The sequence below is a fragment of the Carassius gibelio genome, chromosome B21 (genome assembly GCF_023724105.1).
Source record: "Carassius gibelio isolate Cgi1373 ecotype wild population from Czech Republic chromosome B21, carGib1.2-hapl.c, whole genome shotgun sequence".
NCBI lineage: Eukaryota > Metazoa > Chordata > Actinopteri > Cypriniformes > Cyprinidae > Carassius > Carassius gibelio.
The window spans coordinates 25,822,390-25,848,803 of NC_068416.1; the positions used below are offsets into that span (position 1 = coordinate 25,822,390).

Sequence of the window (26,414 nt, forward strand, 5' to 3'; positions counted from 1 at the left end):
CTTTCAGTGTATTTTTGTTTGGGCGTAGTACCAAGCTTTTCCACTAGATGACAATCAAACCCCATTAGCAACCATCTAAGGGAGCCTTAATTTCCATAAATGGTTTGAGTGACCTAAAACATGTTTTTACATACTTCTTTCAATATTTATGAAGTAGACATCACAATCAGAAGTATTAAGGGTCAGTATAGCAGTATTTGATTTCAATTCAACCTCAAAAAACACATAAAAGACATGCTACGAGAACCCTGGACTTGCGTTAATAGTTCACAATGCATCAAAAAAGGTTAATCTATTGTTTTTTCAATATATTCAAAACACTTTTAGACTCTTTTTCTCAAAAAAATACAATGGATACTATCTTTTAAACACTCAGATTTTTTACTAATTTTCATGATTTCATCTATGCATCACTCTTTCAAAGTAAAGGTCAGAACGCACTCTCTGACTCTGATGAGTACTCTTCTTGCATATTAATAAATTACAGTTGCTCTGTAAAATATATAAAAAAATCAGTCACCAAATATCAAAACTACAGTCTTTAAGCTTTCCAAACATATATAGTTAGTGAAGATTACTTTAGGTTCAGATTAAGATATTACTGTTTTAAATACGTAAGTGACATTTAACAGGTTAAAGCTGCGCAATAATCATTACGCATATCTTGCAGAAGGAAGATAATTATACAGTATTTTTTCAAGTAGAAGCTTATGGAGCATATAATTTAACAAATTTTTTTTAAAATTGAATGGTGTAAATTATAATTATTGACAAGTGTCACTTAAAAAAAAAATATTATGTGGCATTTAACATAATTCTGAATTTGATTAGATTTTAGCTTATGTTTAATTAATAGTTTTGAATTATATGAAGTTGATTTAAGATTTCCCCCAAAAAGCACTATTGAAATGAATATAATTGTGTTATTTAAAATGAAAGCATTTGTACTTCAATAATTTTAAATAACATTCAAGAATTAATTATAGCTATTAAAACACAGTCCATAGATGTGTTAAAAAATGGTTAAATAACAAAAAAATTAATTACATTAATAAATAAATTTAGCTACAAAACCCAAAATCAACATCCAAATAAATGCAACAGTTCATACATAAACATTTTGTTTTTTATTCAGCCTGATATGAATTACACATGATAAAAGAGAGGATCATCTTTGAGTAATGTGATAACCTCCCTTCCCTTTATATAAACACCCGTCACAGACAGTTTCTACATCAACCTAAACGAACAGGCCTCGGTACATGCTAGAGTTCACCTGAGGTGATTATTTTTTGTCCTTTACCATTTTTCCATTTGTCATATATTCATGTTGTAGCAGTAGCAAAGGCGTACGTATATACTCACAAGTGGTATATGGAAAAATCTGAGCAGTGAGGTCAGGTGTGAAAACCGACATCCTGCCCACATCAAATGGTTCAGAAATAGAAAAAAAATACAATAAATGTTAATATAAAAAGCTGATCATCATTTTCCTGTCCTGTTATAACTGCACCCTTTGAAATGTTGACTGGTATTTCTGCATGTCATCTGCACATGAAAACAAAGACATAAATAAATAAATGTGAAAACGTGTTATCAGATCATAAGTCTCATACAACATAATGCAAATGGGGTTGAAACAAAAGTACATAATTCTGACATTAAATTTGTTCCCAGGACCACAAATCTGGAACTAGTTGTAACAACACCATGTTTTGCAATGCCTTTATGCTCAAGACATGGGGGAAACCTCTGTCGGTGGATGAACTTTAAAATGAAAAGAGCCAGCAAAAAAAAAAAAAAAATAGTGTTAATATGATTTGTTTGTAAAGTAAAATTCACAAAGTGCTAATAATTTTAGTTTCCATTACACTTTTTAACAGAAATCTAAGGTGAATATCCTGCCAAGAACCTGCCAGGGTCAAGTATCTATGGAAGCCCGTTTCCACTACAGAGCAAAACAAATAAAACGGTATTTTCAATTTTTTCCTTGCAATTGCTTTTTATCCTTTTTCAATTTCCTTGCAAAAAAACAAAAACAAAAAACAAACAAACAGAGATGCAAGAAACATGGGAGAAATATTTGGCTGATGTAAACTTGTGGAATTGTGAGATATGAACTTGCCATTATTCAAAAAAAAAACTCGGAGATTCAAAAAGTCAATATATAAACAAAGAAATTAATAAATAAAAGGCAATATTAAGAGGTATATAAACTCGGAATTGAATCATTTGTATAACAAAAGTCTTATCTGTGACATGTAAACTTGCAATTCTTAGAAAAAAAATGTCAGAATTATGATAAAAAAAAATGTATTCCATTGCAGAATCGGCTTCCATGTGTTTCACCTCAAAATTGAAAAATAAATATTTATTTTGCCAGAAGAAAATGAATTCATTAAGAGTTTTTACATTGTAACAATTTTCATGACCCCCCCAAAAAAAAAAAAGATTTTGATAACATGAAAATTTCACAAATGCAAACATAAACACCATTAAAATAGGCTTACAGTTATTTATTATTATTTTGGGGTGAAATGTGACCTTGACATATTTTGCACTGAGTATTTATATGTCTTTTAAGATAAACAAACGAGCAAAAGCAATTTTATTCCCCCCACCCTCGTCTGCATTCCTCCCCTCCTCCTTGTCTCCTGTATTTATTACCCAGCATTCCTGTAATGCCATGCTGACAGATTTGTCGCGTCGTAAAACTTTCTTTCTTTCTTCCACTTCCTCTTCTTCACTCCCTTCGCGCCGCTGATAAGATCTTCTCTGTCAATGGTAATGAATAAAATATATATTACATTTGTAATTAAATAGTTTTTGTCTCTAGCACGGTCCGCATGCATTAGGAGCGCAGGAGCAGTCTAAGGACGGGGGAAGGGGGAGGAAGAGGCCATGATGTCGTGCAAACGGTTGGGTCATGTGATAACGGTCACGTCTGTGATACGAACTCACTCCTTTGGTCCACAAGTACACCGTTCTGTGCATTCACATCAACCAGAACAGTCCAGACTATGAAACTCCAGTGTGTATGTGTGTGTGTGTGTGTGTGTGTGTGTGTGGTCCTTTCTGTCAGTTTTCACTGGGTTTCGCAGAAAATCACTGAAGCTTCGTTCCCAGCTTTCGTTGTCTGTTTCTGTATGAGAAGACGACAAAAGAAAAGTGTAAGTCAAAAGTTTAAAAGGTACTTTTCACTAGGATGAGGCAATAAACAAGTTAGCCTTTAATCGAACACGCCACCTGTACTTAATTTATTCTAAATACCAAAATTGTATTAAATGCAAACCTGTCGCTGAAAGATTTTCTTACTAAAATATGGAACAGTGAGACACAGGAAGTTGTTTGGAAATTATGTCCAAACAGCAGAGCAATGCCAAGGTCATGCGATCGCTCGCCAGAGAAAGCAACTGATAAATTATGCACCTTGAATGCAACGAACAAGGCATCGGATAAAATAATCGGTCAAATGTGTAAAAAGTATAAATGAAATAAAAATTAATGTGTACTAGAGCGGTTCAGTAGTAACTAGGTTTTTTTTTACCTTTAACCCTTCCTAAGGGATTAACCTCATGACCTTTTAATGATCTCCAGATGTGATTAGACATGTGCCGGTATTAGGTAATGCGATATATCACGGTAATGAATATGCACGATATTGCTATTGTGGGGACTTCTAAATACTGTGAATAATTATATATTACAAATTATTCAAAATTTGGAATGCATTTTAAGAATACTTTTCCCATCGACTGGTCAAAATACACAACACTGCTATATGCTGCTTCAAAGACCGTGTGACTCTGATGTAAACAAGCACGCATGAGAAGCACATGTGAGAGACGCACTGAATTAAAGCACATTCACTCTCTGACAGCAGATGGCGCTTAACTGCTGAAAAATAGCAGCCTTTAAAAGAAACCCCATAAATAAAGCAGAAGCTACTTTATAAAACATTTAAATTGATTTAAATAGCCATTGAGATTTGTGTATTCACTAGGGTGTTTATCTCAGTTCAAATACGTAAATATTTATTTTTTGAAAGTATTTTGATTCTTTATTGTTCGTTCACACTTTACATTAGGGCTTCATTAAGTAACATTAGTTAATTGATTAGTTAACATAAACTGCCAATGTAAAAATCCTTCTGAACATTCATTAATCTTAAGTATTCCTGTATTTAATAACATGTTTCAGCTGTGTTATTTAATGAGCTGACATGAAGAAAGACTTGTATTTTATTTAACAAAGATTAATAACTTCACAATTATGTGACTTCCAGCATAAAATAAGATAATTTTTTTATAGGTCTTTAATGACATCCAGATGTGCTATGCCTTGTGTTTATAATATATCTGGATTAGGGAGGTTGACTTGCGCCCTCCACGGGTGAAACATGAGATGTGTTTAAATTGGCAGTGTCAAAGTTCAAAATTGAAGATTTCAAGTATGTTTTTGAACGAAATCGTCCCAACATCTGTGGACCACATGTACGTGGAATCGGGTGGCACACCATCCATCACAGAGGTTTTGCTCCGTCTACATGGTTGTGAGATATTGGTTTAAGGACAATATACAAAATAAGAATAAACCATTTAAAGAGATCAAAGCACATTGTGTATTTCTCTCAAATTCAAGTTCAAGGTGCTTTATTGACATGACGTGTGTTACAGTATTGTCAAAGCATTACAGATGTGTAAAAAACACCATCAAAGTTAAAAAGGAGACAATAAATGAGAGAATATAAATTAAAAAATAAAATTAAATAAAAAAAATAACACTCCCACACACATATTTTGGCTTTTCTGACATTTTCTGATTCTCAGCGTTAAAATGAAATTAAAATAAAAGATCGAAAACTTAGCTTCTTAATGAATAAAATACATCAATAAAAATATACTTTTGAGCATAATCGAAAATGACTTGCATTTTTCAGGGAGGTTCAGGAATTACATCTTTACACAATAACAGCGGTGCGTCGAAAAAAAGGTTTGCAAATAGTTGAAACTGAATGTGTACACATGCGTGTGAGAGAGAGCCCTTGTTCCTATAGAGAGAGACAGAGAGAGAGAGAGAGACAGAGAGAGAGAGAGAGACAGAGAGACCAAGACCCCTGGTTCCTACAGTCTGAGCATGTGTCTGTGTGTGTGAGAAGAAGAGAGAAAGTTTTCTGCAAACATGTAAATATGTAAAAACTCAGGGATCCCCTCTCAGTCTCTCTGTCTGCTCTCATTTCACTGAGGCGGTGAAACACAGTGCTATGGTCAGGATGTAGCATGGATTGAGTTCCTAATGTTGTGACCGAATTGATGTCGCTGGGCAGCTGTGCATAGTTTTTCATCTAAATCTATCTGTGATTTAAACGGTGGGCCCCTCTCATGCCATCAGTGCGTGATCTGTTTTTCACACCCCTGTGAGTAGCTCTGTGCTTTTCTAATTCAGCTAAATTTATTTGATATAATTTCATTTGAGGTTCTCTGAAAATGTAAGACAATTTTGTATTAAGCTCTAAGTTTATTCATTAAGCTAAGATTTTAATTCTTTATTTTCATTTCATTATAATGATTTGAATACAACCATCTGTGTGTGTGTGTGTGTGTGTGTGTGCCATAATTTCACAGAGGAGGTGAAACTCTCTGCACTCAGATTAAACCTAACAACCGGCATCATGTAAGACGTAATATCCACACCAACCCCTGAAAAATATTAGACATTTTTTCATTAAACTCAAAGTGTCTTATTTTTTAATTTATTCATTTTTATTTGTGTGTGCATGTGTTTGTTCGCGTGTGTGTGCAGGAGAATACGTGTATGAGTATTTGTGTGTGTGCGCTCTTTCTCTCCCTCGACTGCCTCTCATTTTCATTCTGTGAGGAAGACATAAAAAAAGTTATCTGAACTCTTCAGCTATTTGCAAACCTTTTATTCGACGCACCGCTGCCATTGTTCAAAGATGTAATTTGTCAACATCCTTGAAAAATCATTTTTCATTATGCTCAAAGTTTTTAACATTTTATAGATTTTTTTTTATTAAGTTTTTAATTCTTTATTTTTTATTTCATAACACTGAGAATCAGAAAACAGCCAGAATATGTCTCTGTGTGTGTGTGTGAGAGAGAGAGTTATTTTTATTTTATTGTATTTTTACATTTATTTTCTTTCATTTATTGTCTCCTTTTTTACTTTGGTGGTGTAATTATATTCTGTATTTCACACTTCTATAATGCTTTGACAACACTTTAACTAGTGATCGACCGATATTGATTTATAACCGATACTGATATTAATTATTTACCCGATAACCGATATGCATAACCGATATTTATTGACTGTTATAAAGTAAATAAATGACTGAGTGAAGAAAGAACATACTTCACTTCGGTATTTCCTCTTTTCAGTCATGTTTTTTTTTAAGTGTTGAAAACTAGTCTTTCATGTTACATTTTATCTTTATATTACAAAAATAAAAAAATTTATTTATAAAAAGCATCAACAGCAACATCACTAATATTAACAATAAGCAAAACAATGTAGAATGTCTAATGTTTTCAAACGGAGAAAATAATTAAAGGACAGGAGTGATATCAACTTCATCTTAAACTACCGTTTTAGTAGGTTTATAAGCTGTTTAATAGCAACAGAGTCAAGAATAATTAACTGGATAATGTTAATTCACTGAATAATATTCTCTGGAATATTGGAATGTAACAAACAAAATATCGTATTTATAAAAAATTGTTACAAAATAATTATTAATAATGTTTGACCTTCTAGATTATAAAATGCCTGCTGACAATGACTATCCTGCACACAATTCTCAAAGCACCCTCAAGATGGCGGTGTTTATTGGTGAATTCGATATCACAAAACCGATATCCGATTATGGTAAAATGCTTAAATATCGGGAAAAATATCGGTAAAACGATATATCGGTCGATCTCTAACTGTAACACACGTCATGCCAATAAAGTACCTTGAACTTGAGAGAAATATATACACAATATGCTTTGACCTCTTAAAATTGTTTATACTTTTACTTATTTTGTATATTGTCCTTAAACCAATATCTCTTTCTCACAACCATGTAGACGGACCAAAACCTCTGTGATGGATTGTGTGCCACCCGATTCCACGCACATGTGGTCCACAGATATCTGGACGATTTCATTCAAAAATATACTTGAAATCTTCCATTTGAACTTTGACTGCCAATTCAAACATAACTAAATTTTCACCCTTGGAGGTTGAAGGTCAAACTCGCCAATCCTGATATATTATAAACAGAAGGCATAGTACATCTGGATATCATTAAAGGCCAATTTAAACATTCTCCTATTTCATGCCGGAAGTCACATAATCCAGAAAAATTAGAAAACAGATGGCATATCACATCTGGAGATCATTAAAAGGTCATGAGGTTAATCCCTAAGGAAGGGGTTAAAGTTCAAAATCATCAATCAAAATTTGACAATGTACAGACCTAGTTACTACTTTGTTGAGTGACAAAAAGGACATGAAAGTAACTTTCAAAATATAAAATAGAAAGTAACTATTTTAATATTTAGCAGTAGATGCTGTAAGTGACTTTACCTGGCTTCTGATCTGGTTACTGTGTATTCAAACCACAGGATGTTGGGAATGAGACTTGTATCTCTCACTAGAAAAAACTCTGAGATTGGCCTGAGACGAGAAAGAGAAACACAGATCATTAAATAGAGCTCTGTGTGTGTAAGTGGCTTTGTAAATGAACATCTGTGCATGTGCTTGCATCATTACCAGGCTGCTATCTTGGGAAAGAGCGGCGTTAGCACCTCTTGGGTGATAAAAAACCAAACCACTCCCATCACCATCCCGGCCACACCCCCATAAATCACCTGACTCCAGGTGTGGTAGAGGAGGTAGACTCTGTGAGGACAAACATGAGCCATGCATCAGAAATACAGAAAGACTCAACTACTGCTCTCACTTAAAGATAAAAAACATTAATTACCTGCTGTATGAAACAGACAGAGCCACTGCCAGAAGAATGATGGACAGTATATGCCGCCATAACAGTTCAACACACCTGGCATTGTTCGTCTGATGCATTCTGGAAAAAAAGACAAAAATCAATGATTTTGAATCAAATATACATTTTATACAATCCATTCATCAAAGAATCCGGAATCACTTTCCACAAAAATATTGGGAAGCACAACTGTTTTCAACATTGATGATAATCAGAAATGTTCCTTGAGCAGTAAATCAGCATATTAGAATATTTCTGAAGATCATGTGACACTGAAGACTGGAGGAATGATGCTGAAAATACTGCTGCGCATCACAGAAATAAATTACATTTTAATATAAATTCACAGAGAAAACAGTTTTTTTATTTTGCTGTTTTTATTTTATCTTTGATCAAATAAATGCAGCCTTCTGATCCCAAACTTTTGAATGGCAATGTATAAATATATTAATGTAAATAAACATTCAGTTTTTCTAGTAGTTTTCCAAGTACATAGTATTAAAACACAACTAAGAACAGCGAGGAGTTCCCCTTTTCTTGTCAATTCTGTTCTTTATAACTTTAGTAAAATGTTACAAATGAAAAAGAGAAAGTCTTACCTTAAATAAAGAAAAAGAAAGAAGTATACAACAAAAAACCAGATGAACTGAGAGTGACTGGAAGGCATCCCGTACTCTGTCGTGACTGAGGTGTGACCTCCTGTTCATGAGACATGACACACAATTCAGTAAATTGATAAAATATCAGAGCTGTCCACAACATTGTCAACTAGTAATGAAATAACTTGTGAAGTAAAAAAGAGTTAGAGTCAACCATCCCACCAAAATAAGATAAGACAAAAATCAGAACAAGCTTCAAGAAACTCACAGTCCAGGGTTATTATAATTAATAAAAAAACATTAAATAATAATTCCATTAAATATAAAAAATTTAAAACTATTTAGCTATGTTGTAGAAATATTTACATTAATTTTCTAAATTGTAAATGATTATCCAAGTGTCAATAATTTACTTATATATATATATAAATAAATATAGAAATATAATAGTATATAAATGATCCTAAAAGAGCACTGTTGCAGCCACAACTGTGTAACCTAGATCATAACCTAGATTGTATTAATATCCCTGAGCTAAATTAATAATGTGCTTGAATGTGTCCTTTGAGTTGAAGCAAGCATGTACTGAGTATGTTGAGTAAATCTGGGCTGGTATCTTGAATGGTTGCAGGTCGAGCCTCAGGGTTAGCTCATGAACTACCCAACGTTGCCAGTATTGGGTCTATTGGCATAAAGTCCGGTCCAGTTTTGGCCAAGAACCGCCTACTCAGATCGACGTGTAAATCAATAAAGCACAGTTTGTTTTGTTTCTACATTTGTTTTGCGGCAGAAAAAACTCACAAGGCAGTCTACATGAACTCTGATGCTCCTATAATGGTGTATTTGTTTAAGCAAACAGCACGCCGATGATGACACTTACCTCCACACGGCCGAGGCTCCTGTAGAATGTGTTTGAGCAGCCAGTTTAACCCCTCGTTCATGATCAAACCCCCAAAAAAAGAGATCTGAGAGAGAGAGATAGAGATAGAGAGAGAGAACGCACACAAGGGATGAAAAGCATAATAAGAACAAGGTACCGTAGTATGCGTTTTGAGATTTGACCCTATACCCTGCTGGGTCGTAACGTCGTGTGACTCACCGTATGTAGCTCTCGCTTAAAGACAATCAGAGTGACGAATCCGACGAGGATCGCGATGGGCAACAGGCTCATGCAGGCCAATACCTGCCCCGTCAGATCACCTGGACAAACAAACAGGGTAAATGGATTAAAATGTTTATTTCTGAGATAGCATGATAAATGGATACTACGCAATTTAATTAAATGGTGCATTCACGATATGTCACGATAACTTTAATTACTAACAACCTGGGACATTCATCTCAGAGCTGTTCACTTCCTTAAACTCTTGAATTATGAATTATGAACTAAAATAGTTGAAGCACTATTGAAGTTGACATTTAAAAGTCATCCCATCTATTTATTAAAATGCATGTTATAGATCATGTTGTGAACAATTTATCCATGCATATGTAGTCCAATCTTTTTTTTTTTCTTGATATTATAATGTTTAATTAAAATTTTATAACTGGAACTTCCATTGAAAACGATGTAAGCAGGATTTAACCAATCCTTTCATCTGCTTAAACTCCTGCCCCACATGTTCATCTGCATCCATTTTTCAGGGCCACGCCCACATCTCAACCTCCAATCGACAAACGCAGCATAGAAATAAATGCCGCCCTACTTTTTTATTTCTATTTTGATAATCCGTTACACTTGGATGTACGTCACAATAAAGAACTAAATATCTGTCGCTCGCTTTTTCGATTTTTCTCACAACTTAAAAGCCAAAATGTGTCATTTGAGAAATCGGTAGAAACTCCACAATACAAAAAGTAACAGTCATTATGCAAAAGTCTTAATAAACGTATAGTTTATGTAGAAGGACATAAGATAGTTATCATTTCTGTGCTCTGTATGGAATTATATTAAAATAAAATTACAATTCCGTTTGATTACATTTTACAGCGGTCAGATGGTACAAATCGGAAAATTGCGATGTTGTGTTTACAAGTTCTGCGAGAACATGAACGCTTTTTACAAATATCATAATTACGTTTTTTTTGTTGTGAATGTAAACACACAACAAACAGGTCATGTGACAATAAAAGAGTCATATTATGGAACTACGTTGCCCCCCACCCCCAACTTTTTATTGTCAATCCTGTGATTTTAAAGTAGTATAAATTAAATGGGAAAAAAACTTTCCTTAAACAGTGGAAAAAGCATAATAACATAAAAAATTAGGTCCTGTAAATTGCAAAACAGCTTCAATTCATGAGTAAATGGACAATGATCAGGAATTATAATTAGTAATGAAGTACACTAAAGATCAGTCCATACATGGCAGAGATTTGTCGGATTGTATTTAATACCTTCCTCTGAGCATAAATCATTAAAATCCATTTCACAACCAACAGAGAACAATTTATCACATACGCACATATATATATATATATATAAATAAAAAGGTTGATTGTGTGCATATCAAGCCAACATTGCATTGGCCAAACTGCACATATACAGTTGCTTGATCTCGTGCATACATTATACTGGCATGTTTTACTATCTAATACACAATTTAAAATGCAAACATATCTAACTATGTGACAGTAGTTTAAACACGGAAGATGTTCTTGGTTTTTTTCTTCATATCCCGAAAGCGGTTGTGTTTGCAATTAGCGCAGTATATTTTAGACTTGCTTTGAGATGTTCCAGGGTTTTGGGGTCAGTTTATATACTTCCGAATCCAGGGAGACCCTCACGAACGACGGGACCCAGAAAGGGAGTGATGCAACCGGGATTGAACTGGATTAACCCTCACAGCCACGGGTCTTGCCAGAAAATACAGGAGCGGTTGGGTCTCATGTGCTTGTATTGCATGTGCTCATGAAACTATAAATTTAATCTACTATTACATTAATGTATTAACAATAAACCGTTAATATTCTGGGAAACTCAGTAAGGGTACTATGGACCATAGCGCATGCGCAGTAAACAAACGCACTATTTGGCAGCAGGCGTTCCGTTCCCTGCGGAGCGAAGCGCACTATTTGGCAACCCAGCCCTGGCTGTATCCATTCAGCTACGCGACGTGCCACAGACGCCGCGGCGCGAATAAAGCGGCGTATAATTATAAGAACGGCTTTGAGGGGAAAACAACGATTTAAAAATGTTCTTACCAGCTGGATACTCTACGTGGGTTAAGGATATCGACCGCCATCGAGGTGGTTCCGAGCACTGCTCTTCAGACGCCATCTTACCCGGACACCGGGCATCGGTCGTCGACCAATCAGAATGAAACGCCCCGACGCGTTCGACCAATCAGAATGAAACGCCCCGACGCATTCGACCAATCAGATTCGCCGGACGCTGCTTCGATGCGCAGCCATTCACCAAGCGCTTTCTCAAAGGAAAATAATCTGCACGGGAACAGTCGGCCAATCAGAGGCGTGTGGCTTAGGGGATGGACCAATCAGAAAACGTTTGGCTGGACATATGAAAACTGGATTTATTCAAATGAAAGAAGAAAAATTAAGTGAATGGGGAGATCCGCTTCAATTGAAATTTTATCATCTACGTGAAGGCAACCAGCGCCACACACTCACTGTGGTCCATTACATACTTTTAAAAAATTCAGTAACGTAAAAAAAAAAAAATAATTATAATTATAATATATATAGATACTTTGTAAATTTCCTACCATAAACGCAAATGCTAAATAAGGAATACAACTACCTACTTATTACAAATAGCAATCTATTATGGTTAATTAAACATTTTTGATTATACAATTTAAAGTGTGCTTTTAAGAAGTGTAAGGGTCCTTTAACCCTTTCAGCCAAAGAGACTGAATTAATGTAGCTACTGAAATGTACCTGGTTTAAAATGCTTAGGGTCAAAGGTCATGTTCAGATGGTTTTTCTCTAGTGGCCTCTTGTTCCTGAGAAGTTTGATTATATTAGTAAATTATAATAATGACACTTTTTAAAGACAATTAGAAAAAAGAAAGAGTTTATGTTGGCTAGGACAATACAGTTTTCAATAATAAACTAATACAATGATTGAAACGACATTAATTTGTAAGAACATTCAATGAAAAACACACAAAGGCAAGTGAAGAAACTCAAATACACACAAACAAGGAAATATTTCAAAGAAATAAAGACTTGATTTGCCTTCCACCAAACGATTTATCCTCTTTGGCCATCGTTAGACACCCAAATTCTAGCTAAAACAATTTAGACAAACCATTGCTTTTTTTTAACTGGATTATCTGGGTGCAAAATACAACAGCTGTGGTGTAAAAAAACAAAAAAAACAACCTTCTTCAATGAAAACATCTCATTCAATTCCATTCAGACCTCACCTACATTTGTCTTCAATTTGGTGATTTGCTTTGAGTTATTACATGAGAAATGGCACATCTATCGGGAACTACATCATAACTTAATATAAAAATCAGAGCATCTGTCACTGTCAGTCAGTAACTCTTTTAGCACACTGCTGAATCTTTAATAATCACATCAAATATCAGTAATCTTCAGATGGGCCAGCCTGATTCAAAAATGGGACACAGACACAATAAGTGATTGTTTCAGAGCTTTAACAACTAAATATATAGTCAGGGGATAGCAGCACACGTCAAAACATTCTTGCATGACGTGTTCAACCAAACTCATGCAGGATAAACAGTGCGTTGGGAATCTGAATCATTGGAATGATATGAAATGAATCAGATATTTACCTTCTCCACTTATACCTTCAGTCTGGTTTTGTTGCACTAATGCAAGCATGCATATCTTCATCAGACATTTCTATAAGTTCACATTTGAACACTGAAGATAACATTAAATTGGGAAAAACCCATTTATTATGATGAATTTTGAAGTGCACAATCTTGGTCATCCAAATAACAATAATAAACAGGCCAATAAATATGTTTGGCAAGTTATCACTATACGTTATTATAAAGAATTATACCTTTGCATTCAAGTTGGTGCATTTAGTTATGATTTTAATTAGTGTGTGCACTTGTGTATTCAAAGCACATTTAATAAAGGCAAAAAAAAAAGAATATATTGAGGCACACCCAATAAATAATAACCCTCTCAAGTATATTATCCTTATTTTTCAACTGTCAGTTATAACCAATGTCTTTTACACAGTTTCCAATGAGAAGAAAAAAAAAACTCAACCATTCACATTTGCAGCTTGATATTTAAAATACATTTCAGTTTTCCTATAAATTACGTCAAAAAATACAAATAAATTCAAATGCACTACATAGAAGCTAATTAACAACTCTAATATTTCGATCAAAATAGAGAAAATGAATATCTGTATATTTTTTTTTTAAACAAATAAAGTGCAAGACACCCAACACTGGTGGAACCAGTTTTAAATAGTCAATACGAGGAGGAAAGAAACGCTACAACAATCCTAAAACCTAATTTCACAAATGACAAGATGGTCAAGTTTGGTAAAGGCTCAGCTATTTTGAGGATTGTTTTAGACATTTCATGCATATCAGTTTTAAAATGATCAGAATTTGACTTATTTTCTAAAATTATAAGCGCTTTTACTAACTCGTTTTACTTGCAAATATGTGTTTTAGCAGGTCAGATTCATGACTACATGTCTGACCAATCCAAAGGCCAGCAAGATGCTGTTTAGTTGCTTGTTTTAAATTTTTCTCATGGGATGAATACAATTTAAACACTATCAAAAGCATCTGTGCAACCATTGCCATAGAAAAAAATCTATATTATAATAATATTTTATAGAGTAAATAACTCCTAAACAAAATCCAAATCCACTTTAATTGAATCTGAGGTAATGTTTTTCACATTGTTTTCAAGTGTAAAGGAATAATGCATCTTTTGCATCAGTTTTTTAAAAATCACACTGGTGTCGAAATGATGGCACAGATGTTGTTGACAGAGTTTAACAACCAGGACTGAAATAACACATAAGTTATAGCACATACATGCTCTACAGTTACAATTACTCTACAACTGTGACCTATTTGACTCTATACCACTGCTGCACAATCAACAAATAGAATCGAATAGTAGGTAATCAGCGATTTTAGTCCTGAATCTTGATGGAGGATATACATCAGAAAATATAACACACCAACAGACTAATAATAAATATCGCTTTGATGAACACTGAGACTGATATACTGTGAGGGTGAGAACAAATGCAACTTACAAAGCAAACCACAAGGGCTTCAGAAGCTCTCAAAGGACACAGCTAATGAACACATCCTGTTTTACTCTTGAATGATGCACTTCCTGTGCGAGTCTCTCATCGAAACGCTCTCAAACTGCCAAAATGTGCACGAAATCTCACAAATCTGTCTGGCTTCTTGCTCTTTATTGTGTTCAGTGCTACTCAAGATTCAGACTTGGCACATACATAAATGCTCAACGCTTCACACACAGAAATCTGCAAAGCCTCCCAGAAAACACACGAAAAACCTGCCGTTTCGGCCGTTAGAGGCATCGGCTGATTCAGAAGAGGTCGGGGCGTAAGTTTGGCTAAAAGATGCTTAGTTTATGAAAAATAAAGTTGTCGAAATAGCAGCGATGGATAATCGTTGGCGAATTTTCAGAAGCGGATCAAGAAAAGGCCTCGGATGAGTCAATAGTGGTGTGTCCGTCTAAAATCAATGTCTTTTCAATGAATGCTCTTTATAGACATGTTGATCGGTCGACGGTGATGAATAGCTAAAGAGACCTAGAAAACGAACAGGTCTTGACCGGTTTTGAGCACCTCAGTCCTGCTGTCCGCTGTTGGCTCGGCAGGGGCTCTTGGGTAATGCTCCGTTGGTCTCAGGTAGACTGTCGATGCCCAGGTAACCCACCAGGATCTCCGCCCGTCTGTGGGACAGACTGAGGATGTCTTCGGCCAGAGACGGGACGGATGTGAAACGCACCTTATCGTGATCAAACATGTCCTTCAGATACTGAACAATCTGTTGCTGTGGAGATCAAAGGAGAATGTGATATTAAATCAGGGTTGTTTAGATTATGATAATGAAAGGTGAACCTTTACTTAGATATGACTTGATTTGACATCTGAGTCTCAATGGGTTTGAATCAATTTAGTGGTTTTCAGTGGATGTGTGAACGATTGCTGCAAAGTGACCGAAATCTTTTGTAATCTTATAAAGGTCTTTACTATTTCGAATAAATGCGGCTTTTTTAAAACGTTCAAATCCTGAAAGATAAAATGGATCACAGTTCCTACAAATATATATAACGAGATCAAATCAAATCAGTATATCAGAATGATTTCTGAAGGATCATGTGACTGAAGTAATGATGCTGAAAACACAGCTTTGATCTCAGGAATAAATTACACTTGTCAATATATTCAAATAGAAAACACTTATTATAAATTGTAATATTATTTTCTAATTTTACAGGTTTTATTGTTTTTTTTCCAATCAAATAAATGCAGTCTTTTTGAGACTTCTTTGGAAAACACTGAAAAATGTCAACCTTTTGAACATTTCTGATAATTTTAGCATTTCTATACTTGCATTTTATAATTTTACTTTTTTTTTTTTACTTTTTATGTCAAAGAAATTTTTTAAGACAAATTTGGGGACTAAAATTAATGGAACAAAATATGCCAGGGTGGTTTCTAAATGTACAACGTAAATGCTTCAAAATGAAGCAACAAAACATTTATGAGTAATTCATCAAAATGAATTGTGTTAATGATTAAAACAAAAACAGAGATCTGTTCATAGCTTCATTCAATGCATCTTAAATCAAGGATGTCTAAAAAATAAATACAGAGGAAAACTATTTTTCCGTAGTGAATTCAACATTTAATTTCCATCTTCATTTATTCATTTTGCAAATACTTTTATCCAAAGCAATTTAAACTTCATAGATTCATCATAAAGAGACGAATAAACACAGGAAGTGCTCGTAATGAAAAGTTTAAGACATGGTTCAGATTAGTACAAGATAGACAAAGAGGGATTAAGCAAAGTTATTTTATTCATTAATTTTTGTTTCTGATTCCATGACTTTATCTAGGATTTTCTGCTCTAACAACACTTTATGTAGACCTTAATTGATGGCTGTGTGAATGTTAAGACCTTTAAGATCAGCAGAAGCCCTGTATCTATTCTCTGACAAGGTTAAGGGTGTCACAGAGAGCAGATGAGCATCAGATTATGTGCTGATCTGAACCACCGGGAGGAACGTCTTACCTTGAATATAGTGCACACCTCACTGAGGTGCTGTCGGGGGCCCAGAAACCCGAAAGCCAAAACTGGACTCACATGTTCAGAGATGGCATAGAAATGGGCAATAAAACCATCGGGAACCTGAGCAACAAACACAAAACAAGATGTGGGATCTGATTCTAGACCTGGGTCCACAGATATAACGTCAAGTTTTGGTTTTCACACTCACCATTAACAATCTCCTTTTGGCTTTTAGCACAGACCAACATGCTGTAGCCAGCGCCTTAAACACACACAGAGACACAGACACAGAAAATAAGAAATACAGAGACCGATCAAGACACTGAGAAACATCTAAAGTACAATAATGATTCATCATTGCTTTTTAGTTTCAGCAAATAACCCTTTCTTATAAAGGAGCTGTGTTGACTCTTTAGGGTTTTTTGGCGTACCGTCTCTTTGAAACTGTCCGAGAGCCATCGGTTCCTCAGGACCGCCACCACTGAAGACGGAGGACTCTCCAGATCCTCAAACGCATCCATGAGGATAAAGTCCAGCACAATGTCAAAGAAGTTCATACAGACCACCTAGAGCAAAGTCAAAGGTCAAAGGTCAATCTCTTGAAGGCCAAACTCAGAGCCAGGAAATCAAAAAGAATCAGTGTTATTTATAGATTATTATAGTATTTATTAATATTTTAAATTAGCAGAATTGTCCAACCTGTTGACATTTTTCATCTAATATTTATATTTTATTTTATTTAAATTAAGTATGTTTTTATTGCTGTCAAGCGATTAATCATGATAACAAAAACTTTTATTTTGGATGCGATTAATCGTGATTAATCATTTGACAGCACAACATTTTTTAGTTAACATTAACAACAGTGGAACAGTCAAGAATCAGACTTTAAATGGATGGGAAAGGAAGGAATGACAGACAGATAAAGAGTCAAACCCCTCGTCCTTCCAGCTCCATCTTGGTGACGGGCCACGTCTCTTCTCTCTGTGTGTACTGCAGCATGTCTTCATAACTCTCCAGAAACGCCTTCGGACTCTAAACATTCACACACGCACGCAAAAGATAAGAAATCCAAATATAAAGACTGTTTTTATAAATGACTGTTTCCAGTCATACTGTGCAGTTTGTCAATGCATGTATTAATGAAAACATGTTACAAAGATGACTGAAATAATTATTATTTGGAGAAAAAAGACAGTAATATTGTTAAAGATTTTGAATATATTTTAAAATGTAATTTATTCCTTTGATGTCAAAGCTAATTAGCAAATTAGAATGATTTCTGAAGATCATGTGACTGAAAATTCAGCTTTGATCACAGCGATCAATTACATTTAACAAAATATTCACATAGAAAACAGCTATATTACAATGTAATAATAATTCACAATATTACTGTATTTTGCGATCAATAAATGTCACCTTGATGATCAGAGGATACTTTTTTTTAAAAAACATAAACACATTAAATTATCTGTTTATTTTTGAAGCACCTTGTTGGCTTTGGCCAGGAGTCCCAGTATCATCTGCTTCCCTGTATCCATGAAGAACATCCTGTGCGTTTCATCCAGCAGCAGCACCTATAGATACAACACACACACACACACAGATCTCACCAACAGCCCCGTTCCATGTGTGTGTGTTTGTGTGTGTGTGTGTGTGTGTGTGTGTGTGTGTGCTGACCTGGAAGGCCTGGCGAACGCAGTGCAGTTTGGCGAGGAAGTCCTGATCGCTGTAGCACTCCAGAAGTTCGGTTCTGTAACAGAGGCACAAAAATGACACAGAGTGTGTTTTCCCATCAGTCCTCGCTCCCTGAGCTACACCGGAAATCCTCCAGTCCCAGAGGAGGACGTGTGAGGAGAACATCTGTACTGTATGTGCAGTAATGCACTGGGTCCCATCTCGTTACATAACTCGAAAGCTGCATAAATAATCTTTCCATTGATGTATGGTTTATTAGGATCTGACAATATCTGACTGTGATACAACTATTTGAATATCTGGAATCTGAGGATGCAAAAATTTTAAATATTGAGAAAATCACCTTTTAAATTGTCCAAATGAAGTTCTTAGCAATGCATATTACTTATCAAAAATTAAGTTTTGAAATATTTATGTTAGGAAATTTACAAAATATCTCCATGGAACATGATCTTTTCTTAATATCCTATTTTTTTTTTTTGATATTGCTACAAATATACCCCAGAGACTTGAGACTGCTAGTATAAGGTTCAGGAGATCAGTTTGTAATGTATAGGGTTTAGGTCATTTAAGGTTCTACAAAACTATACCAATTGAATAATTTATGACTATTTTAATAATAGGGGCCCTATTAATTTTCCTGATTCCTGATTGCATAATTAATATTTAAAATAATATGTAATAATTACAAATTATAATCAAATCAACTGAATTAATAAACCTTTTCTTTAATTTATTGACAGAATAATAGGGCCTTATCAAATGTGCTTATATTTATATTTTATACTACTAAATAAAAATGAATAGACTGAATGATTCGTATTACTACAATTTAAATTATAATAAAAACAGCGTGATAATATATCAATAATAATAAAAAATAAAAATGATTACTGCTACATCTGCTAAATTCAAATGTTAAACAAAATCCAAAAAAACTGCATTTGTAATATTTCACTATACAATAAAAAAAACAAGTATTTAAGAAAATAATTATATTAATAATAGTACATTTTACTGTAACTACTATATAATTGCAACTATATACTAATATTCATAGCGGTCTAAAATTTCCAAATGATAAAACAGCAAGTTTTTTATTATAATATAAAATTATAAATTAAATCAAAGTGGTATTGGCAGCAGTATGTAGTGTGCAGCGTTTATTTAGAGAGTCAGTATGTAGTGTGTAGGGTTTGAGGTGTCAGTGTGTAGCATGCAGTACCTCAGTGATCTGCAGGCCACGCCTCCATCCTTCACCAAACTCAGGGCTTCTTCATACAGAGCTGCTGGCTTCAGCGGGTGATACGTGTCCTCTAGAGAGAACGCCTCAAACAACTACAGAGACAAAGAGGGAAGTGACATCATACACATGCATGAGAAAACACAGTGTGTGTGTGTGTGTGTGTGTCCTGACCTCAGCAGCAGAGACAAACGAGTCGTCTGAAGTGACTGTTGTGGCATCGTCGTCTCGGATGGGATGGGAACTCCCTAGTGTGGGCAGGATCAGGGTTGCTTCACTCTCTGCACACAAACAGCTCGGTTTAGGAAACTGAAAACACACAGGTGGCATCAGCATGTGTGTGTGTGTGTGTGTGTGTGTGTGTGGGTGTGTGTGTCTCACCCAGGTCAGCGAGGAGGCTGTCGGGGGGTATGGTGCTGCCGAAGTCTTCCTGTAGGTGATAGGCTCGGTGCAGCAGAGACTCGAGCTTCTCCGCAAACTGATGATTGCGAAGCTCAGGCTGAAAAATCAAATCATGTGTTTTTATTTGTGTCCCTGGATCACAAAATCAGTCATAAGGGTCTTTTTTTTGATTTGTTGATTTTTATAAATCACCTGAAAGCTGAATAAATAAGCTTTCAATTGATACATGGTTTGTTATGATAGGACAATATTTGGCTGAGATACAATTATTTGTAAATCTGAGGGTGCAAAAAAATCTAAATATTGAGAAAATGGCCTTTAAATTTGTCCAAATTAAGCTCTTTGCAATGCATATTACTAATCAAAAATTAAGTTTTGATATATTTATGGCAAGAAATTCACAAAATCTATTCATGGAACATGATCTTTACTTAATGTCCTAATGATTTGGCATAAAAGAAATGGCATAAAAGAAATGGCATAAAAGAAAGATTGATCATTTTGACCCATGCAATGTTTTTTTTGTTGGCTATTGTTACAAATTTACCCGTGCTGCTTATGACTGGTTTTCTGCTCCAGGGTCACAATATGCAGCTCCTGCCATTCTTCTGACGCTTATGAATAAGAGATATTTACCAAATGGCGCTCCACGAGTTCTGACCCTTCCGGGGCGAGACTGTTTGACCCAGATGCGCGTGAATGAGCTCCGTGTCTGATGTTTAAAGCCAGTTCCCACTTACGCAGAGCTTCCTCAAACAGCTCCATCCCTGCAGGTGCAAGACACGAAAACAGACCAACATCAGCTGCATTTCTGCACGTATGGAGGCCATGTTCAGAAAAGTCTACTTATTGCATTCTGTGCTGAATATGGTCAATTTAAAATTACAGTTTCAATTTAAATAGAATTTTAAAAGGTAAATGTCATTTTAAAAATGTATTTTCATATTTTAATTTATTGATGTCTATATATGTCTTTTATTATATTTATATTCGAAGGTCCAGGGTCAGTGAGATTTTTCTTTGTTTAATAAATTTCTTATGCTCACCAAGGCTTTATTTAATTAATCAAAATTACAGTGTATTGCTTAAAAAATATTAAATATTATTACAATTTAAGAAAACTGTTTTCTGTGTGAATATATTATAAAATGTAATTATGAAATTTAGTCCTGTGATCAAATCTGAATTTTTTCCATTCTTCAGTGTCACATGATCCTTCAGAAATCATACTGCTCAAGAAACATCTTATTATTAGCAACGCTGAAAACAGATTATAATTGTCCTTTATGTCACTTTTGATCAATTTAATGCATCCTTGCTAAATAAAAGTATTAATAATTAATTAAAAAAAAAAACGTTAAATCTTACCAACCCCAAACCTTTGAATGGTAGTGTAGAATGTGGAAAGAATGCAGTATGGATGAGACAACAGATCAGAATAGTAAACTACATTACCCATGAGATAGAGGTTCTCAGCATTGGCATCCTCTCCGACTCCTGGCTCCTCTGCCACTGGCTCCGCCTCCCACGGCATCCCAGTGTTCACTGATTGGTTGGGAGAGGAGGGAACTCGCATCTGAGGCGGAGCCAAACAAAATGCATAAAAAATGTAAGGTTAGGCATCTTAACAGGAGTTTGTTGATAAATAAACAGGCAGACAGTGAGTGTGTGTGTTCACACACAGAGGCGATGCTGTGTGAAGAGCTGGAGTGTTTGCTCTGTGCGAGAGACGAGACGCCGCTGAGCGTGTCATTACTGCGGGTGCTGGGACTCATCATCTGACGCCCTGGAAGCGGACCTGAAAACACATGAATAAACTAATGACAATTATTGTACAGAGCAATTTATAAATTAAAAACGTTTTGTTTTTTTTTTATGAAAGATTTTTTTTTTTAACTAATTTCATGAATATATAATTAACATAAAATTAACATTGGACATTAAATGCATAGAAATCCATTTCATTTTTATAAAATATTAATTCAATATTGCAATCTTTTACATTATAATATAACATTATGGACATTAAATAATTACAATACTCTCACAATTGCTCAAAATAAACTGATTAATTTCTTGAAAATTTTCACAAAAAATAATTTATGGCTGTTTTGTTCCAAGAAAAGTTAACTAAAACTACAATTTTATATTATAATATTTTGCATTATAATAATAAAAAAAAAAGTTTAATTGAAATATTCTCACATTCACTCAAAGTAGCAAGAAAACTGTTTTAAGAAACCTAGACTAAAATTATAATTTTATATTACTTTATGTTTATGAGATCATTAGAATTTGAATTTATAATATTTTATTTTACAATATAATGGACATAAAAAAATGCAATACTTGCACACTGACTCAAAGTCACCTGATTGATTGATTTGTAAAAAATGGTCACAAAATCAAATTTACAATGGTTTTGATGCAAGAAACAATATATTTTTATATGATTCAAAAATACTTGCATGCACATGCGTACATACATATATATACAGTTCTATATTATATTCTAATGTTTTATTAACAATTAAATCAAAACACTACATTATTGTATAACACAGTCTCTTTCAAATCTACTCACCTCTCTTGAGCGAGGCCGGCCGGCTGGTGCGGAGCAGCTGTTCTGGGATGCCCACAGGCTTCTGCGCTTCTTTACTGACGGTCTGCTTCCTCTTCCTGCCCCGTCTCTTTAACTGATGTGCGGTCAGAGCCAGAGCCACGCTGCCCAGAGCCGTGGCGAACAGCACCTTCTTCAGACTCGGGCTCAACTTCAGCTGAGAGAATATAGACTGAGAGAAAGAAAGAGGAATGAGGGAGGACAGAAGAGGACCAAAATAGAAAAGGAGAAAACAAAACTTTATTATTAATCATTTATTTAAAAAACATTTTTATCAATCAATCATAATAAAGCAAAAATTTAAAAAAGACGAAAAGTGACTAAAACTAACCCTGAAATTAAAATAATTGAAAACCTTATCATCAAATATTATTAAAACAAATACTACCTTTTTAATTCAAATGAAAAGACTGAGTTAAAAGCTTATTAAAAATAATGATATTAAAAACTTAAAATACTTGCACATTAATCAGAGTTACTTGATAAGAACTGAAATTATCATTTTACATTTTAGTTATTTGTTGTATGTTTTAATTATAATTTGAAATTATATCTTATATTGCAATATAAAATTGTGGACATTGAAAAAAATGGAAATACTTGCACAGCCACTCAAAATATTGTATTTTATATTACTTAATTACTTAGTTAATAATATTTTAATATTACAATATAACATTATGGTCATACACACACACACACACACACACTTACTTAAAGTAGCCTGATTAATTTCATAAAAATGATCACAAAACTGTAAAATCTTTTCTAAACTAAATATATAAAAAAAGAAAAAACTATTAACACTAATAATAAATATTAAATGAAGCCTGTTAAATTACTGAAATAGATACATTTACCGTAAGTTGTAATAAAATTACTAAAACCGAAATAAAAATCAATTAATGCTAAAAATAAAAATATTAAAAAAAGCATAAAAATATTCATAGCGTAGTGTAATTGCTACAAATAAAAAGTAAGATTTTTTTTTCTTATATATATATATATATATATATATATATATATATATATATATATATATATATATATATATATATATATATATATAAGAATTGTTGATACTAAGGAGTATGGGAGGTATTAATAGGGCCTTAAAGATAAACTTTGGCTTTTTTTGATAGTTAACACATAATATAAAATTGAAGAATTGTGACATATCAGCATTTTTCTACATGTGTATATAGTTGCATGATAAGAAGAAAGCTTGTCTGGGTGACAGGAGCAGCTGTGAGGCGTGTGATGCTGTGTACCTGTCCAAAGGTGGAATACAGGAACACAGGTATCTCAGCCACGGTCATGGCTAAGGCCTGCATGATCGACATGCCCTCAGTGCTTCTGATTGACATCTCAGCTCCGCCCCTTCCTCCTGCAGATGCTTTCACATCCGAGTCGCTCCACACAGATCCTGGAACAGCTGGAGTTCAGTTCTGTCCTCCGCTCTGCAGATCAGCAGGACTCATCCACAAACAGAGCTTTCAGTCCCACGCCACAGCGCTGCCGAGATCGTCATTATTATTACCTTGGAGACAAAGAAAACAGAGATATCGTTCTGGTGCTTTAGATTAGATGCTTTGCTTATATAAACACCATATGTAAAACATCAGTCAATATTGGCAATTTAGAGAAGACATTTAGTTAGCCGTCTCATATTCTGGCATTTACATACAACAATAAAAACTTACATTGACCTATAAATAGCTGATCTTTTTTTATTGTAAAGTCTGATTACATTTGATAATCACTTTAATGACATCATATATAGATAGATAATAAACGAATATTAAACTCACTTAATCCTCATAATGCTCAATATTGTAATGTAAAATCACTCCCATTACTATTAAATGAAAACATAACTATTAATAATTATATATTCTATAAATATCTTTACAAATATTTTGGTATTAAATGTATTAAAGTATTATATTTAACTGGCATTGCAAGGAAAAAATAAACACACACACACACACACACACACACACACACACAATAAAAGGGATTATCAAATGTAATGTAATCAGTTTATTGATTCCTGCAACTACATCATAAACTAATATCAGAAGTCAAAATCACACAGATTGTTTTGAAGCAATTTTGAAGTAATTCATATCATTATAATCTGCTGATTTTGTTATCCTGATTGAATTTATGCTCATCATTCAACAAACTGTCCCTCTGTGTGTCCATGTCCTTAGACAGCAGCAGCACATTAGCTTAGCTCACACACACACACAAACAAACACCAGGCTCTTTTAAGACAGTTTTTCAGTCATATTTATGCATATGCATAACGCCGGAGCTAAATTCAGACACATCATGGCAGTTTTAAACGCAATATTAAAAGTGAAAGAGTGAAAAGCAGTCCACACTCACTTTCTCCTGATTTGGAAGGACATTTTCATTCCGCATTGCACACACTAACCTGTGATTTCCTGGTGGGCGGGGCAGAGTTTTGAGCTACAGCGGAAAAACCCTATAACCGTTTTAACTGGTTCAGTGGTAACCAATCAGGGAATAGAAGGGACAGACGCAACGCGTTGGTTATCCAATGACATCAACAGTCGCGACGCGACACTTGCCTCTCCATAAACTGACATCTGACTGCATCGAGTATAATAATAATAATAATAATAATAATAATAATAATAATAATAATAATAATAATAATAATAATAATAATAATAATACTTTTTTATAGAAATAATTTTACGATTATGTCGAAAATACATTGAAAAGTAGTCCACAGTCTTCAAAAGTGGAAAAGGGGAAAATGTAAGAAAGCTAATCTTACAGCTAATTATGTTGTTATCTATTGTTTTGTATTATATTGTATGCGATTACAGTTGAGGCACAAAAAAATCATTATGTAACGTTAATGGGTTGTAACTTGTATATTAACTTGTCTGATATGTTTATTATCGTTCCGCTGCGATAAAAGTTTGTCAATGTGTCAGCAGGTTCTTTTTTATTTTACTGTTGTCAAAAGTATATTAAAAACTAAAAGTATACACACAAACACACACAGCATTCACTGATTCACTGAACACAGTATCGTATGTGTATGTATATGCATATGTATATGTATATGTATATGTAGCATTGCATCACTGTCTCACCAATGGATGCTCTGCAGTGAATGGGTGCCGTCAGAGTGAGAGTCCAAACAGCTGAAAAAAACATCTCAATAATCCACAAGTAATCTACAGCACTCCAGTCCATCATATAATGTCTTGAAAAACCAAAAGCTGCGTGTTTGCTCGATCTGTGCATATCTCTCACCTAATTCAGACAAGATTACTTTTTCAATGCAAAAGAAAAGCAATTTTCTTAATAGAGAACTTCAACAGTGTCAAGTTACAACATCTTAATAATGAATTCGTTTTTTAAAAACATGCAGCTTTTTGCTTTTGTTTGGACTCTCATTCTGACGGCACCCATTCACTGCAGAGGATCCATTGTTGAGCAAGTGATGGAATGCAAAATTATTTAAACCTTATCTACTTATCTACATCTTGGCTGGCCTGTAGGGGAGTAAATGTTCAGCACATTTAAATTTTGGGGT

General features: G+C 34.3%; 2 protein-coding genes across 2 annotated transcripts; both read right to left on the reverse strand.

The window, feature by feature from the left end:
* Positions 1-2,314: 2,314 nt before the first annotated feature.
* Positions 2,315-11,953, reverse strand: LOC127985809 (dolichyldiphosphatase 1-like). Its single transcript, XM_052587977.1, has 8 exons — positions 11,815-11,953; positions 9,710-9,810; positions 9,491-9,575; positions 8,611-8,710; positions 7,994-8,092; positions 7,780-7,908; positions 7,594-7,683; positions 2,315-3,142 (listed from the first exon to the last, which is right to left on the reverse strand). The coding sequence occupies exons 1-8, from the start codon at positions 11,888-11,890 to the stop codon at positions 3,106-3,108; spliced, it is 717 nt and encodes a 238-aa protein (XP_052443937.1). The 5' UTR covers positions 11,891-11,953; the 3' UTR covers positions 2,315-3,105.
* Positions 11,954-12,629: 676 nt separating this feature from the next.
* Positions 12,630-25,287, reverse strand: LOC127985808 (mitoguardin 2). Its single transcript, XM_052587976.1, has 16 exons — positions 25,226-25,287; positions 24,103-24,371; positions 22,796-23,003; positions 21,894-22,009; positions 21,667-21,787; positions 20,848-20,978; positions 20,191-20,308; positions 19,984-20,090; positions 19,792-19,904; positions 18,549-18,621; positions 18,359-18,445; positions 17,802-17,900; positions 17,297-17,431; positions 17,074-17,127; positions 16,869-16,985; positions 12,630-15,620 (listed from the first exon to the last, which is right to left on the reverse strand). Exons 2-16 carry the CDS (start codon positions 24,196-24,198, stop codon positions 15,414-15,416), a joined length of 1,782 nt encoding a protein of 593 aa, XP_052443936.1. The 5' UTR covers positions 24,199-24,371; positions 25,226-25,287; the 3' UTR covers positions 12,630-15,413.
* Between the last annotated feature and the right edge of the window lie 1,127 nt (positions 25,288-26,414).

Bases quoted from the DNA above. Each gene is read 5' to 3' on its own strand.
- LOC127985809 (XM_052587977.1), bottom strand. From the start codon at position 11,890: ATGGCGTCTGAAGAGCAGTGCTCGGAACCACCTCGATGGCGGTCGATA. The intron at 8,711-9,490 runs GTAAGTGTCATC...TCTCATGAACAG, and splicing joins GGAGCCTCGGCCGTGTGGAG to GAGGTCACACCTCAGTCACG. The intron at 7,909-7,993 runs GTAATTAATGTT...TTGTCCTCACAG, and splicing joins CTGTCTGTTTCATACAGCAG to AGTCTACCTCCTCTACCACA.
- LOC127985808 (XM_052587976.1), bottom strand. From the start codon at position 24,198: ATGTCAATCAGAAGCACTGAGGGCATGTCGATCATGCAGGCCTTAGCC. The intron at 18,446-18,548 runs GTCAGCACACAC...TTGTATCTATAG, and splicing joins GCGTTCGCCAGGCCTTCCAG to GTGCTGCTGCTGGATGAAAC. The intron at 16,986-17,073 runs GTGAGTGTGAAA...TTTGTTGCTCAG, and splicing joins CCAAAAGGAGATTGTTAATG to GTTCCCGATGGTTTTATTGC.